Here is a 17,115-nt window from a genome sequence, read left to right on the forward strand (position 1 = left end):
AAAAGAAAAAAAGAAGAAAAATAAAACCCTAAGCCTCCAAAAACCTTGCACACAAGAGAGATCGAGATCTCTAGTCCTAGCAGACAAGTTCCAAGGTGTTGGAATCCATCCCGACGTGTGGATACGTGTAGAGGGCGAGGTATTCTTCCTGCCTAGAGTGATCATGGACGGTTCCAGGCTGGCAGAACGTTCGGTCTCGACTGCAAAAGTCAGAACGGATGTTCTGCCTAGTAGAACGGACGTTCTGCATGGCAGAACGGACGGTCCAACCTTCCGTTCTGTGCCAATTAGTCCGTCACCCGTGGACCATTCGTTCCGGCTTACCAGAACGGACGGTCTAGGGTAGTTCTCCGTGATCAGATCACGTTTCCCCGCGTTCTCAGCCCCGATCAGACCCGAAACTGAACCGAATTCTTCTGTACACCTAAAATTCGAACTCCTGCACTCTATGCAACATGAAACATGCAATCTACACTAGAATCAATCATCAAACATGCATAGATATCAAAGCAAACATGGATTCAAACAATTCAAATCCTAAAACATGCGTGATCGGGTTCTATGAAATCAAAACAGAGCAACCATGCTCTGATACCACTGTTGGGTTTCCTGGGATCTCATGAGCGAATCTAATTCCTAAGAGATCGATTCTAGGGTTTGCGCAGCGGATATAAAACAAAAATTTTAATGAAACCTTAGAACCATGCTACTATTGAATCATAGAAACGTTAGAACGCTTATCTCAATCGATCCGGGGCCTGTATCAATTGATCTGTTCGTCTGATCACTCTAGGCAGGAAGAATACCTTGCCCTCTACACGTATCCACACGTCGGGATGGATTCCAACACCTTGGAACTTGTCTGTTAGGACTAGAGATCTCGATCTCTCTTGTGTGCTAGGTTTTTGGAGGCTTAGGGTTTTATTTTTCTTCCTTTTTTTTTTCTTCTCTTTTTTTCTTCTTCACTTAAAACCCTATAAGACATTCTCCTTATATAGACTTTTCAAAATCCTAATTTTACAAGGAATAGATTACTAGGAATCCTAATCTAATTAGGTTTCCTAAACCTGTTAGAATTCTAATCTCATTAGGTTTTCTAGATGTAATAGAATTCTAATCTCATTAGGATTCCTATACATAATAGGATTCCTAATCCCATTAGGATTTCTATTCCAATTAGGAATCTCAATCCAATTAGGATTCCTAATTTGGATAATTTAGCACACGTATTTGTCCATCCCTATTGTGTGTGACCCTGTAGGCTCATCCGGAATAGCAGTAAAACGCAGAATCTCCATTCCGGTAATACAAGTCATAGGCGGTCTCTAGCAAGACACTATGACTACCTATCTCGAATAGAGTTTGTTTGTGATCATACGAAAGCCAGTGATGATTCCGACTGATGATCCTTTTGTATCGCGATATCATATGTCGAACATAAGGCATGGACAAGCCACCTTATCTGATTCGACTGCTTTCTCGTTCACTGAGTTCGACTGTCTGAAATAGACGACGTTCGTCTATAGTGCGGCCACACATTTCTACAGTCTTGCTCACACGAGGGGCCCAGCGATATCTCTCTCTTTTACGAGAGGTACAAATCCCGTCTTGACTATCTACAATCCAGTACATGATTCGTTTCGTACCTGATACACGCCTTTATAGTCCTCCTGTTACGCAGGACGTTTGACGTAATCAAAGCACGCAACTCCTCATGTTGGATTCTGTAGATATCTCAGGTCTTAGGATCCAATCATGGAATCGTCGTATGAGATTCAAGTCATGACGCTAGTCCATGTGACAATCTCATGCGGGTCAGTCCAGTATTCCGTTCTGCAACGAATACCTATGATTGTGATCGTATCTAATACCTATGATCATCTATGTGATCATCAATCACACATCATACTAGTCTTATTATGTCGTTATTCCCATAATGACACAAGACTAGGGAGTTTAGTATCATTCATAATGATACATGGATTTCATAACAGATCTAGCATGCAGGAACATGTAATGAACAAGATACTCTCATAAAAAAACATATAGAAAGTATCAATACATCGAATGTATCTGAACAAAGCTCATAATCAGTACATCATAGAGAACTAAACCAACAATCTCATAATCAAGGTCTCCTTGGAGAAAATCGTTCTTCACATCCATTTGCCAAAGCTGCTAATCGAGATTCACAGCCAACAAAAGGACAATGCGTACCGTAGGGAGTTTTTCTACCGAAGCAAAAGTCTCATGGTAGTCTTCGCCATATGTTTGAGTATATCCTTTTGCGATAAGGCGGGCTTTATGGCATTCAATGGTGCTGTCACTCAAGTATTTAATTTTGTAGACCCATTAACAGCCGACGACATGCTTTCCCGGTGGTAAAATGCCGAGAGTTCTTCGCCATCGCCTTGCGCCACACGTCAATCTCTTTGGCTTGAATATACGTCTGTGGCTCTTCTTCCTATGCAACAATGCTCAAAAAATTCTGTTCAGTAATAGAAAAAGAAGAGAGAGAGGAATATTTGGCAATTGGGTGTGCCATAGCCAAGTGTCTAGAGGGCTTCTGTTGTTCGACCAATTTCCAAGTTGGGCGCCGCTCTCTGTGGCTTCGGCGAAGTTGTGGATCAGAGGAGTTGACATCGAGGGGAGGCTAGACGAATGGTGAGTCGAACACAGGTGGTGTAGCTAGCGTTGACGCCGGCGAAGTGACATGATTATGCTGCAGAACAAGTGCATTATTTTCTGGTAATGAAGGCTGTAAGCCAGGTGCAAGAGCGATGGTCGATGGCAGAGAATGCTGAGCTAGTACAATTTCCCCCCTCGATTGAAGCATCGGGTGGATATTCGATGTCGATGGGAGCTTCGATACCTACCAAGTTAGTATCCGACAAATGATCAAGAGAAACTGGGATAAAAAACGGAATACCGTCGACCTGTCGATCATGAGATGTAGAGACATGTACGTCGAGCTGTTGAATTGTCCCTAGAATACGAGAGAGGGATGTGTTCTCGTCACTTCCTTTGGTAGCAAGGCTCTCTAATGTTGTCCAGTCTTGTTGATCAAAATAACTAATCTCTTCGAAGAATTTTACATGTTGGGATGTATAAACACGATTGGTACGAGGATGAAAACAGAGGTAACCTTTTTAATTTTCCGGATAACCGAGAAGCACACATCGTATGCTCTCCGGATCCAGTTTCATCCTTTGTCTTGCATCTATATGAGTGAAGCAAACACATCCAAAGACACGTAAATGATCGAGAGACTTAGAACGATTAAAGAGTACATCGAAACGAAGACTTGTCATTAAGGATTTGTGTGGGTAATCGATTAATAAGATAGCAAGCTAGCTTAACGACGTCACACCAATATTTCTTCGGGACATTGCGATGGAAGAGTAGAGTTTGTGCTACTTCCATCAAATGGTGATCTTTCCGCTCGGCAACACTGTTTTATTGCGGTGTGTGAGGACTAGGGGTGGGCGAACGGTTCGGTTCGAGTTAATCAGTCAGGTTTTCGGATTCGGGTATTTCGGGTTTTGAAAATTCATAATTAAACGGTTATTTAATTTTATTCGGTTCGGTTGGGTTTGGTTCAGTTTTATATACGTAAAATTATAACCAAATAAAGATTCGGTTCAGTTCGGTTCGATTATAATATTAAAAAAAAGTTTAAAAACGTTTATAATAAAAAATATTCAAACAAGATATAATATAAGATACCATTATAATCATCTTAATATATAAAATAACAAAATCTAAATTTATGTTATAACTTATTTTGACATAAAAACAAAAAAATAAAAAATTTAAATAAACTTTATCATTTTCAAATGTTAGCACAAAATTTAAAAATAATAAAATAATAATAAAATAAATTAAAGATAATAAAATAATAATTAAATTAGAAAAAATTATATATCTCAATTTGTTATATATTATAGTTATAAAATATAATCATTATACTATTTTTTTCTAATTAGATTTAACATATATTGTATATTAATTAATTAGTCATATATAGGTGGATAAACAGTTATATACGGTTAATTCGGATTCGGTTAATTGGGGTTCAGTTATTTCGGGTTTTAAAAAATCATAACCAAACGGTTATTTAATTTTATTCGGTTCAGTTCGGTTCGGATATATATCGGTCAGTTCGGTTAATAACCGAAATACCCGAACCGAATGCCCACCCCTAGTGAGGACAATATTGTTGATGTATGATGTCAAGAAGATAATCTCGAAATTGAAAGCTCATATACTCGCCTCCACCATCTGTTCTCAAGCATTTAACTTTAACATTGAATTGGTTAGAGACATATGCAATAAAATTCTTCGTGGCATAAAACACATCATTTTGTTCTTTAAAGGTGTAATCCACGTATATTTAGATTTTTTGTCAATGAAAGTCACGAAATACTTAAAATTATCACAAGAGTAGTATGGAGCGGTCCAAACATCGGAATGAACAAAATCAAATGTATTATCATAAATAGTATTAGAAATCGGAAAAACTGAACGACAATGTTTCCCTAACATATATGCCTCACAAGGAGTATCAAAGGTTTTAACGTCGGGAACATGAAACACCTTTGCGTGTAGATGGCCTAAACGGGCATGCCACACGCTAGGAGAAATAGAAATAAAACTAAAATACGAGTTTTCTAGATAGTAAAGATTGCCCGTCCGTGAGCCTTTTCCAAAGACATGATCCGAGCTAATATCCTGAAATAAAACAGCATTAGCATAAAAAATAACACGACATGAGATTTGTTCAATAAGTTTCGAAATGGACAACAAGTTGGCATGGAATTCAGGAACGTATAGAGCTGAGATGTCTTTGTCAAATAATTTGATCTTACCAATACCTTTGATCGGTACATTTCTGCCATTAGAAATAGTCACCACACCATCACTTGGGGTGATTTTAACAAACATAGAAGCATCACAAAACATGTGGGTGGTTGCACCCGAATCAAGAATAATAGACGAGTTGCGAGAGAAGTTACCGGTGTCCTTATGAATTGACTGAAGAAGATGTTTCAGGCCCTTAAGTTCGTCGGATATGAGGCCGATGGAACTTTCTACATCATGTGAGGCGGTCATTTCAAAACCCTTGAATCTTGGTGGCTTTATATGGGGATTCAGAATCTAGCATCACTCCTTAGAGTGCCCCTGCTTCTTACAGTGATCACAAAAATAAATTTTGTGATCCCGAGTCAGAGCAGTCGAAGGAGAGGCTGCAGGCGGCCTCTGAGCATAAGGCGCCAGTTCGGGATTAGTTGGAGCAGCTGGCGTATGTGGTCTCTGAGCGTAATGCGCAAGCTCAAGAGGGCCCGAGAAGGCATTACGACCGCCTTCTTCTCGGTTGAGCATCATGCATACCTCATCAAACGGTGGGAGTTTAGTTTGACGGAGGACATGGTAGGTCAAGTCATTGAAGGATGCATTGAGTGTGGAGAGAAAGGAAAAGTCTTTGTCTTCCTCGACTCATTGTAGGATTGTTTGGGGATCTGTTGAGGGCAGTCTCACCTCTTCGAGTTCAGCCCAGAATGCACAAAATTCGCTTTGAATCTTGTTTATTAGCTGGTCATTCTGCTGGAGATGAAACAACTTGCGTTTTAGTTCAAAAATCCAACTAACACTAGGGAGGTTACCGTAGACTTTTTGCAGGGCCTCCCAAAGAGATTTGGCAGTGTCATGAGTGATAAACGACTGGAGAAGATGAGGATCTAGCGAGCCTTGCAATATGACTAATGCTTAGCTGTCCTATTGCCTCCATTTAGCAAAATCTGACAGCTTGGCGATTGCATTCTAGGGCTTGTTGCGCCTGTTCAAGGGTCTCTCCATCGACGGCCACCTCGTGCGGAGGAGAAGACTTTTTTTAGAGGATATATGCTCCCATAACCATTTGCTACTGAGGGTCGTTGTTGCAGCTTTGGTCCAATAGAAATAGTTTTCACCATACATGTAAAGTGATAGGAATAAGCTTGGTGTTTGTTTTCATGGTCGACAACAGAGGTAGCAAAGGTTTTTCAACAAGGGAGAAAAGAGAACAATGGGAGAAAAAAAGAGCGTTTAAAAATCGTTTCGCTCTGATACCATAAAGAAAACAAGGTTTTTCGATGTTTGAAAAATGGAACAAAGATGGAGACATGCAAATCTGTCAAGGAAAAAGAAGAGATGAGAGAAAGAACAATTCTCTTACGTATTCGTATGTGCTCTATACAAATTGTTTTTAACCTAGAAATCACAATAGCTAGATAATTCTAATATGGCAATGTAATATTGCCTAGTTTCGTATATGGAAGATTAACAGATATGCATCCAGGATTGTCTTCTTTCCATTTGTGTCATCTGAAACTATCTCCTTGGTTGCTTGTGTTCCCCTCTTGGTCGTATTGCTCTTGTCCGCCAACTTCGGTGTTGTGTTCATCATCTTCGTGCTTTCTGTAATACCCCGAAACCCGAACAGAATATTTAATTATTTTTCAGACAAATAATTAAATAAACGGGAAGTTTAATCATCTTAAATATGATGTACAATGTCGATAAAGCGTTGGGAAACACCCCTAGAGTGTCCAGAAGAGATCTCAAGGTGGAGGAATCCAGAAACATCACTCAATCTTGGAAAAATCACACTCAAACCGATTTTGATCCAAGAACAAATGAGTGGCTCGAGTTGGCTTGTTGTGGTCTTGTTATCATCATCCGACTGTGTTTAAATTGGTATTTTGATGCATGAAATTGAAAAAGGACATTTCAAATAACACGTAGAAACAAACAACACCAAGTTTGGTTGGGAAACAAATGAAAACGACTCAAACGAAGTTGAGACAGAAAGCTGGAAAATTGTAGGAAACTGTCCAAAAAGACTCAGTCCGAGAGATCCAGTTCGAGGGGACTAGAGTAAGTCCGAACGGTCCAGCAGAAGCAGTCCGAATGGTCCATAAATATCAGTTCCGAACGGTCGAGAAAAGCAGTTCGATCGGTTGACAGAACCAGACTGCCGGCAACGCTTTTGTGCACGATTTTCTCGTATGTAGGTGGCTCCACACTCCACCAAACCCACGAAGGCAACAAAAGGCGATTCCAGCTAGCATCCAGACCCATTCTCTCGACCTAGCTCTCTCTCTGCCCCAAAAATCTCGCCCAAACTTCCCAACTCCACCATTTCTGCAACAAAAATCTGCAAAGGAAAAAAAGAGAAAGTGAGAGAGATGAAGGACGAGTTGGGTCAAGGTGAGCTCGAGAGACCCAAGAGGGGCAGGCTTAGAGACTACCTAGAGAGTTTCACGCCGTGAGGGGACTTAAACGAATTACACGAGCTCAGGCAAGAGGTCACAGAACTTGAAGAACAAGGTGAGTGGCTTTGAGTTGGATTTTGAGATTCAATCCTCATGTTTAATGGTGTAAATTGATGTTTTCTCAAGGATCTAGGACCTAGTAATGATTAGTGATGATTTAATAGCAATTAAGATCGAAAATGGATCGAAATTTGGTGAGAAATCGCAAAAACGAGGCTGAAACACGTGAAAAAGACAAAGTGCAGAATCCCATTCCGGAGGGACTGACATGCAGTCCGGATGGACTGCCAGTTCTAGTATGGATGAACTGGAAATACCAGTCCGGACGGACTAACAGTCCCAGTCCGGACGGACGACATCCAGTCCGGAGGGTCCAGACACAAGGACAAATTTTGATAATTTCGGTCGACTCGGGAAGCCTGTTCTCGGACTTGAGTTGTCCAAAATAATAGAAAACTCAATAGGATAATCTATAATTGAATGAAAACGATAAATACGTGGATAAAACGAATGTGGAAATATACATATAAAGGGAAAATGAATTGCAAGCTGATGTAAGTATAGAAAATAAATCCAGTTGGAATTTGGAGAATGATAATGTGGAAATACAATATAAATGATTATGGATATGGTTGTGATTGAATGGTGATGGATCCCGATGAACCTCGTATGTAGTACCGGTTGACGACATGGAGTCAGTACTAGTGCGATGGAGAGGAACACGTGTCCAGTGTCGGTTGACGAACTTGGAGTCAGCATTGATACGTGCGTGTGGTGTTTCTATAATAGTAATGGTCGACGACGTAGAGTCAGTACTATTACAGAAGCGTGTGCCCGTAATAGTACCAGTTGACGGCATGAAGTCAGTACTATTACGGGGATGTGTGGGTGTGGAACTAGTGTTGGTTGACGAATTTGGAGTCAACACTAGTGTGTGTGTGTGTGTGGGTGCTTATGTAGTAGTACCGGTTGACGAACTTGGAGTCAATACTATTATAGAAACATGTGGATATGGACCCAGTACCGGTTGACGAATTGAGTCAGTACTGGAGGGTTGATGTGGGCATTTTGTAATGGTACCGGTTGACGAAATGAGTCAGTACTACTACCGAAATGTAACACCAGTACCGGTTGACGAAGTGGAGTCAGTACTGGTGTATTTGGGTAGACGTTTCTATAACAGTACCGGTTGACGAAGTGGAGTCAATACTGTTATATGAATGTGTAGTGAAACCAATACCGGTTGATGACGTGGAGTCAGTGCTGGTGGATTTGTATGGTCGTCTCTGTAATAGTACCGATTGACGACGTAGAATCAGTACTATTACAGAGAAGCAGGATTGAATCCAGTACCGGTAGACGACGTGGAGTCAGTACTAGATACCAATGGAAATGATACACGATGGTACCGATTGACGAATTGAGTCAGTACCATCATGTATCGATAATGCGTGGAGCAATCCTATGACGGTGGTCAGTAAGTAGGATTGAATTGGAACTAATGACTTATAATAGATTATTGAGTGGAATTTAAATGGATAAATGGAAAATACCGAAATTCTTGGATTGAAATATTAGTTGGCACCGTTCTCCATCAGAACGGGATCTCCAAGTTCAACCCGGGTCACTCTCTAAGTAGTTATGTTTAACCCTCGTTGATTAATATTTTTCAGTTCACGGGAAGCACGAAGAGTAGTTCTGACGACGTTCGAGGAGGAGTAGCATCACGTACGAATTATATGGTAAAGGGTATAGAGACGTATATTTTTCATGTTTTTGTATTATATCTAATAAACGTGGGTATGGTTGTATATTTATTTTACGTTGCGCATAATTAAATAAAAGTTTTTGAATTATCATATTCTTAGCTTTTGAATATTTTACGGTTTATTGTCCGAGTGACACGACTCGTACTACGGGATACGGGTTACGGGTGTCACACTTTCCTTGTCTGTTAACATCTCTGTCTCGATCTCGTTTGTCCTCTCTCATCGTTTTTGATTTGCGATTATGGTTTGTATGATTTGATCGTCTGGTTCGTTATGGGTGGATATATGGATCTGGTGATTGTTAGTATGCAGTTTCTTCGATTAGAGGGATGGAATTTGGAAATGGAGATACAATCTCCATCTTCTATTTGAATTTGTTTGTGCCTTTGTGTGCAGATTAATTATATATTTTAAAAAAATATGGGATAGTTCGTGAATTGGTCCCAAACCGAATCCATTTTGAGTTCGTAATTTTTCTCATGAAAAATAAAGAAAATATCTTTGTGCTTTTGGGTTTTTGTTAGATTTGTCAATGTGACGGCTCTAGTTTGATTAAAGACGATGATTAATGAGAGTTTTCAGGTTTATAACATGTTGTCATTTGGTCTTGTCTTCCATTGATTATTATATATATACATATATATATATATATATATATATATATATGTATATATATATGTTTTGTTTTAGTTCAAAAAAGATAAATATGAATGACCAAATGCGTTCTTATAGAAATATATCTATAAATCCTATATGTATATTGTAATATAAATGTTATAAAACAAAATTGATAGATGTGATTATATCTCTATTAACGCTAACAATTCCAAATAAAATAAATGAATCTTTGAAATAAATTAAAGAAGACAACAATGCATGCCTTACACGCGATGATTAGAGAGTCCTCCTAATCTTCTTATCTCTCTGTTATTATTTCTTGTTCTGTCTTCTTATCTGTTCTACCAAAAAAATCCTTTTTTTTTTGTTCTCTTTGTCCGAAATCGGCAGAAAAGAGAGAAAATCATGAATTTTTCGCCACCTTCTTCGGTGAAACCCATGTTGATTCACGCTCAAGCCTCGTTGAATTCATGGCTCTCGCAATTTGAGCCTCTGGTTCTGCTCTTCGCTCCGTTTCTCACTCTCCTCGTCGCTCGGATCGTCGGATCCGCCATCGGCGTCGTTCATGAGAAAGGGCTGAAATCGACCATCGTTGGGCTCGTCATGGGTTTCGTCAAGTTGGAATCTTTTTATGCTTTTGGATCATGGTTTCATCGATTTCCCTCTCGATTCCCTCGTTTGATCTCGTTTTTTTTTTTTTCTGAAATGAAACAGGATGATTCCTGGTGTTCAGAGATACATAGATGCAGAGAAACAAAAGGTGGGGTTGGCTTTTTAGTAGTAGGAATCATTTATGATTTATGGGTTTCGGACAAGATCATTTAATGCTTCTTTCTTCAGTTTTTTTATCCTTTGTTCTTGTTGTCTGTGTCATTGGAAGAATTTGTAATTACTGCTAGGATTGTCTTGGAATTGATATCTTTACTTTTGGATGGTCCCATGTGCAATTCTTGTCACTCATATTACATGGTTTAGGCTTAGATTTTAGAAGCATTTGTTGATTCCTCTAGATTTCACTTGGAGTTCTAAAGAACAGGAACTTCACAGGGATTTGGGATGTCTGAAGACATACAGATGATGATGGTTCAAGCATGAATCATATATTTGATTTTGCTGTAACACTTTATCTGGTAGAAATAATGCATTCCCTGAACATGAGCAAGATTTCTGCCCAACTGGGATCATTTAATATGTGGGGCAATGCCTGAAGATGCTAAAGAAAATGCATTCATGCCCCATTCGATCCGGTTATTCTAACACCGGGTATCATTTTTTTTTTCTTTTATAATTCTTCTGATCTACTTATATGTCTTGCCATTTTCTTGCAAGATCAAGCCTTTGTCGAGGCATTAGCTACTTGTTTGATGTGGAATACCTTCTCATCTTTTAACTTTGTCCTGTCAGTGACAGTAATAATACCTACTCTCTTTGAAGCTTTGTCTCTTGCATAGGTTTCAGTATGCATTTGACAACTTTACATTCCCTTTTTTTAAACTTGCGGTCTTGTAATTAACCCGAGCCTTCCAATTTCTAATGGTTTGTTAGCGTTTCCTTCTGTTTACGCATGCATGTTCATGAGGTTCCAGGTGGGTGGGTGTTTTTACTTTTCTAATAAGGTGCATGCTAGATTGAACATACATCTAATAGCATTATCTGATAGATTTTTTGTTTTTCAAAGCATAGGTTGTTGATAAATTACAATCCGGCGGCAGCTCTAAGAAAGAAAACTGGGCGGTAGAATTGCCCGCAAAGGGTTTAGGAGATGAAGTTATAGAGAAAATGGAGGACGAAAAGAGGAAAGATGCTATGTGGCAAGGGAAATGCTCTGGCACTGTGTACGTTTTCTTCGATGGTCAATACTCGCAGCTTTTTCTATACGTTCACCAATATTCGTTGGCGAGATTTGAATTTCTTTGTGATTTTGATAGAGATTCTTTTTTCATCTTGATTCCTGCCAATCTTGTTGGCAGATATATCGCTGGAAACGAGTCTGAAGGGCATTTTTCTTTGATAAATCAAGCCTGTTCGATGTAAGTCAATACTAACAAGATTCCGGATCCTGTTATCTATTACAATCTGAATTCTGGTCTTGCCTGTTGTCTTAGGACTAGAAAGTTGGAATCTTTTTTCGTGTTTTGTGTCTCTACCATTACTTCACTCTAATGGGGAAAGTGATGCATTTTCAGGTTTGCACATACAAACCCATTGCATTTAGATGTATTCCAGAGCGTAGTAAGGTTCGAGGCAGAGGTAGTGGCAATGACAGCTGCATTGCTCGGTAGCAGAGAGAAATCCTCGGGGGGACAAATATGCGGAAACATGACTTCTGGAGGAACCGAAAGCATACTTTTAGCTGTAAAGACATCTCGTGATTATATGAGACACAAGAAGGGAATCACAAGGCCGGAAATGTACGCTTTTTTTAGCCCTTTCTCTCCAAATCTCATTTGTTTGCTTGCTTTCGAGCGTATTATGAAATTAACCGGTAAAATAATTTGTCGTTTCCAAGTACAGGATTATACCTGAATCTGGTCATTCGGCTTATGACAAGGCGGCTCAGTATTTTAAGATCAAATTGTGGCGAGTTCCTGTGAACAAAGACTTCAAAGCCGATGTGAAAGCAATAAGGAGGCATATCAACGGAAACACCATCATGGTATGTTTTCCGAACCAGATATGATATTTTGAATGCGTTTGGACCGTCTCTATGTCCCAAATTAAGTAGCTTTAAAGCTTAGTTTTGTATATCTAAGTTCCTTAAAAATCTATGTTTCATATAAATTTCAGATTGTTGGATCTGCTCCTGGTTTTCCTCACGGCATCATCGACCCTATTGAGGTAACTCGGATATTCAGTCTAGTAAATTTTAATTTTTGAAGTAATATTTGTTGAATGGGAGCTGTATTCATTTTATTCTATAGGAGCTCGGTCAACTGGCTCTTAGTTACGGAATATGCTTTCATGTCGATCTTTGCCTCGGCGGCTTTGTACTTCCTTTCGCTCGCAAACTCGGGTATGTTTATGTATTCTCTAAAGATTTCAGCCCTTCTGCTTCTTCGTATCATGAATTTCATATGCTTCAGAACTACATAAATGATTAAAGCTAATATCATTGATGAACTACTAAAACTATCATGAAATGGTAATTTAATTTTTTGCGAGTCATAGGGTCTTTCCTTTTCGTTTTCTTATTGTTTTTCAGGTACCCTATTCCGGGTTTCGATTTCTCCGTGCAAGGAGTTACTTCGATCTCGGTGGATGTGCATAAATATGGATTGGCTCCTAAAGGTACAAGTGTAGTTCTCTACAGAAATCACGAGATCCGAAAGGTAAAACTCATTATCTTTTCTTTTTTTTTTTCTTTCGAGGAATTGCTCTGGGCAACAGGCTTAGTCAATGAACGCGTTCTGGTTTTTGTCACTCTCGATATTCGGAGTTTCATGACTGGCAGTTACAGAAACATAACTGTAACTTGTCTTAATACCAAATTACAAGTTCTTGTTTAACATGAGACATCTTATTAGTCCATTCATCAAATTACAAGTTTAAATAAGCTGATTTTCTACATTCTCGTTGCCATTATTCAATTCATTTACAAACTGAATCTTCTTTTATATGCTAATATTAACGTGATCTTTCGTGTTTGGTTGGCGCTTTCCGTTCTGAATCTGCAAAAACAGCACCAATTTGTTGCTGGTAAGTGTGTTTTATGATGCCCGTGATCAAGAATACCGACAAAACGATGCAGAAAACCAATCGAAGTTGTCTGAATCATGCAATAGTGATTACCTTCTGACCATTTTTAAAAAACCGGGTTCTTCTGCAGTGACGGAATGGTCAGGTGGTCTATATGTATCACCAACCATAGCTGGGAGCCGGCCTGGTGGTCTGGTTGCTGGCGCTTGGTCTGCAATGATGTCTCTCGGACAAGAAGGTTGTGACCAACTATCTCACTCATTTTTACGAGTTCTTCGTTATAACGTCGATTCTTGATTTCATTCTCGTTTATCCTTTTGCAGGCTACCTCGAAAACACGAGAAAGATCATGGAAACGTCGAAGAGAGTAGAAGAAGGGTTTGTATATAATAATATTCACCTTTCCTTTCTTCTTAATGGATTTTTTTAGGGGTATCAAAACGAGCTCAACTTGCGTTGTCGGCTCGTTTTTAAACGAGTTGAACCGGTTTCATAATATGAATATAAAAACATTGTCTTTTTGACTCGTTTAACACGTGAACCAGACGATTCGAGCCGAGTCGGGGGTTTTCTGTAGTTTGAAAACGAGTCGACGAGCTGAACTCAAAACGAGCCGACTCGTTTGACACCCCTTATTTTTTTGTCCGAAAATTCTATAGATGAAAGAATCTTGATTTTTGAAGTGTGAGAGGGATACCGGAGTTATTCGTGGTTGGGAAACCGGACATGACGATTGTGGCGATCGGATCTACGAAGCTCGACATATTCGAAGTTAACGATATCATGTCGTCGAAAGGTTGGCATTTGAATGCATTGCAGAGACCAAACAGGTAAATTCTTCCAACATGTTCTTTGTCCATCAGCTCTGCAACATTTTACCATGTTCTTGGCTTCACATTTTTCGGTATTTCTTGGACCAGCATTCACATTTGTATTACCCTTCAACACGTCCCTGTTGTCGAGGAATTTCTCCGAGAACTGAGGGAAGCTGTCGAAACTGTAAGTCCGATGCCGAGACATAGTTTTTAGACATGGGGATTGAGTCATGAGTTATAGGGTTTTGTGGGTGTTTTTAATCGAGACCCGCGAGTTTCCGGGTATCCGACTTCGAGTTCTCCGGAACTATGCTGGGTTCGATGACACGAGAAACCCGGAAGGCGGTTTCGGGTTCGGGTTCTATTAAATTTTTATGGGTTATCTTCCGGGTGCTTAGAAAATGACTAAAATACCCATGATTTTTTATATGTTTACAAAAATGTCTTGACATGTTTTCATATTAAATTATCTTTATAGCCCTAAAAGTCAACAGAATTTTGTAAAATTTTCGCGGGTCCGAGTACCCTCGAGTTTCGGTCTCGCGGATATCCGAGTCTCGGGAGATCGAGACCGAGACAGAGTACCCTCAAAACTCTGGGTGCCTGACCCAGTGACCCGTACCCATCCCCAGTGAGTTCCATGGAATGTCTTGATCGTCGGGTTTATGAATCTTCGATCCGTCGTTTTTCGTGATTAGGGTTCTTATATCGTTGTCGGGTTTCAGGTGAGAGAGAATCCGGGGCCGATCAAAGGAGGGTTAGCGCCGATATATGGAGCGGCGGGGAGAATGCCCGACAGAGGCATGGTCGAGGAGCTTCTCGTCAGTTTCATGGACAGCCAATATTAGGACATACTCTCTCACTCACTCTCTCTTTTTCTTTTCTGAAAAATAAAAAATAAAAAATAAAAAATAAAGCTGTAACATTCCATTTTCATCAACGTTCATTACTTTTTCTTTGTTGCGTGATTCTTGTATCATTTTCACTGTCCAATTTCCATGTATCAAAAATGAAAACAATTTTCATTTTTTATAGTATATGATAGATTTTCCTGTCCGTATACGTAAATGGTGTACGTGTACGTATACATATTCTTGTAGAGACGGACGCATTTTCTCATTACTCTTTTATATCAGTCATGATATTTTCTTTTTTGAATAACCGGAAACTTTGGACCAAGATTTAGACTAAGCTTGAAAGTAGGAGAACCATGTGATTTGGATTATACGTTATGTTTCCAAACTTGAGGTTCGAACTCGCGACTGGACATACGATTTGCGCCTCATTTTCACCGGTTGAACTATCATGATATTTTCATCATGCTCAAAACGTGTGTATATATATATATATATATATATATATTTATATATACCATTGTCATGATCTCCATCATTATCATCCGTAATGTCATTCTCCATTGTAGTGGCATCAACATTGTGTAATGCAACCTAACAGTTGGTGGGTGACAAAGTCATCCTCAAGGTCCTGGGTTCGATTCCACTGGTGGGGAGGGATGTAATTTCTGGACTAAAATGATCCATATACAAAGGCTGGTCCCGAACCTAGGGTGGATGTAGACGGGTCGAAGGCCCGAGGAACCATCCTGGTTATAACAAAAAAAAACATTGTGTAATGCATTGCTTAATACGATGTTTTTTCTTGTTACCATGGGAACCCATATGCTACCTTTCGAGTCCATTGGTTGGATAAATTCCGCTTACATGCGCGAGTCCATAACAAAACATGTGGAAGATAAATAAACCGTAACTGTCGGGCGATAAACGAGCATTATATCAAAAATATCTTTACTTTGGTATTCTTACTTCAACACATACCCTTCTCCAACCGCGATCATGTAACCCATATGACCTAAAATATAATGTGATCATATTTTGATTTTATTGATTATAACGTTAAATTTATGGTGATCACATTAATTCATTATGATCATACATTGTATATCTTACTAATCATTTGGTTAAAACATCATAAATTTAATGTTATGAGTAATGAGATCAATATGTGACCACCACTACAAAAAAATCATCGAATTCCAACGGATTTTCCAACGGATTTGTCCGTTGGAAAATTTCCAACAGATTTTCAACGGTTTTCAACGGCGTTTCAACGACGATTTCCGTTAAAATTCCGTTGAAAATTTCCAACGGGTATCCATTGGAAACACCCGTTGGAAATTTTTAACGGAATTTTCAACGTATTCAATTGAAAAATTGGGTTGGAAATTTCCAACGGTATTTCCAACGGAGATCCGTTGGAAATTTTCAACGGATTAACGTTGGAAAAATCGGTTGCAAATTTTTAACGGAGTTCCAACGGATGTTTGTTAGAAACAATTCCAACGGAATTTCCAACGGATGCCGGTTGGAAATTTTTTTGAAAAGTTTAAAAAAAATTCCAACGGAATTCCAATGGAAATAGGTTGAAAATTTGGATTTTAATTGAAATATATATATATTTATATATATATATATTCAAATTCATATATATGTATGTATAATATATATTTGTTACGTATATATAAAATATATATACACAAAATATACATGTATTTATACATATATATACGTATAAATATATAAAAGACTCGTATATTTAAATATATATATACATACATATAAATAAATATATATATATATATATGTATATTAAGGAGGTATATATATAAACAAATATTTTATATATTTTTATATATATATATATATATATATATATATATATGAATTCGAATATATATATACATATATACGTGTATATATATGTATATTAAGGAGGTATATATATACGTATAAACAAATATTTTATATATTTATACATCTATATATATGTATAAATATACATATATTTTGTGTGTGAACCCCATTGCGTTATATTGTGATAACAATG

General features: G+C 38.5%; 1 protein-coding gene across 1 annotated transcript; it reads left to right on the forward strand.

The window, feature by feature from the left end:
* Positions 1–10,000: 10,000 nt before the first annotated feature.
* LOC104820527 (sphingosine-1-phosphate lyase) lies at positions 10,001–15,273 on the forward strand. The gene is made up of 15 exons (XM_010550994.1): positions 10,001–10,317; positions 10,415–10,460; positions 11,384–11,535; positions 11,671–11,730; positions 11,887–12,111; positions 12,215–12,356; positions 12,488–12,538; positions 12,622–12,713; positions 12,903–13,029; positions 13,381–13,396; positions 13,527–13,634; positions 13,720–13,774; positions 14,080–14,226; positions 14,317–14,395; positions 14,937–15,273. The coding sequence occupies exons 1-15, from the start codon at positions 10,106–10,108 to the stop codon at positions 15,057–15,059; spliced, it is 1,635 nt and encodes a 544-aa protein (XP_010549296.1). The 5' UTR covers positions 10,001–10,105; the 3' UTR covers positions 15,060–15,273.
* Positions 15,274–17,115: the final 1,842 nt, after the last annotated feature.

The sequence above is a fragment of the Tarenaya hassleriana genome, unplaced genomic scaffold (assembly GCF_000463585.1).
Source record: "Tarenaya hassleriana unplaced genomic scaffold, ASM46358v1 Cleome31, whole genome shotgun sequence".
Taxonomy (NCBI): domain Eukaryota; kingdom Viridiplantae; phylum Streptophyta; class Magnoliopsida; order Brassicales; family Cleomaceae; genus Tarenaya; species Tarenaya hassleriana.

Excerpts from the sequence above, each read along its gene's own strand:
- LOC104820527 (XM_010550994.1), top strand. The coding sequence starts at position 10,106 with ATGAATTTTTCGCCACCTTCTTCGGTGAAACCCATGTTGATTCACGCT. Across the intron at positions 11,536-11,670 it reads GGGAAATGCTCTGGCACTGT|ATATATCGCTGGAAACGAGT; the intron begins GTACGTTTTCTT and ends TCTTGTTGGCAG. Across the intron at positions 12,357-12,487 it reads TCAACGGAAACACCATCATG|ATTGTTGGATCTGCTCCTGG; the intron begins GTATGTTTTCCG and ends TATAAATTTCAG.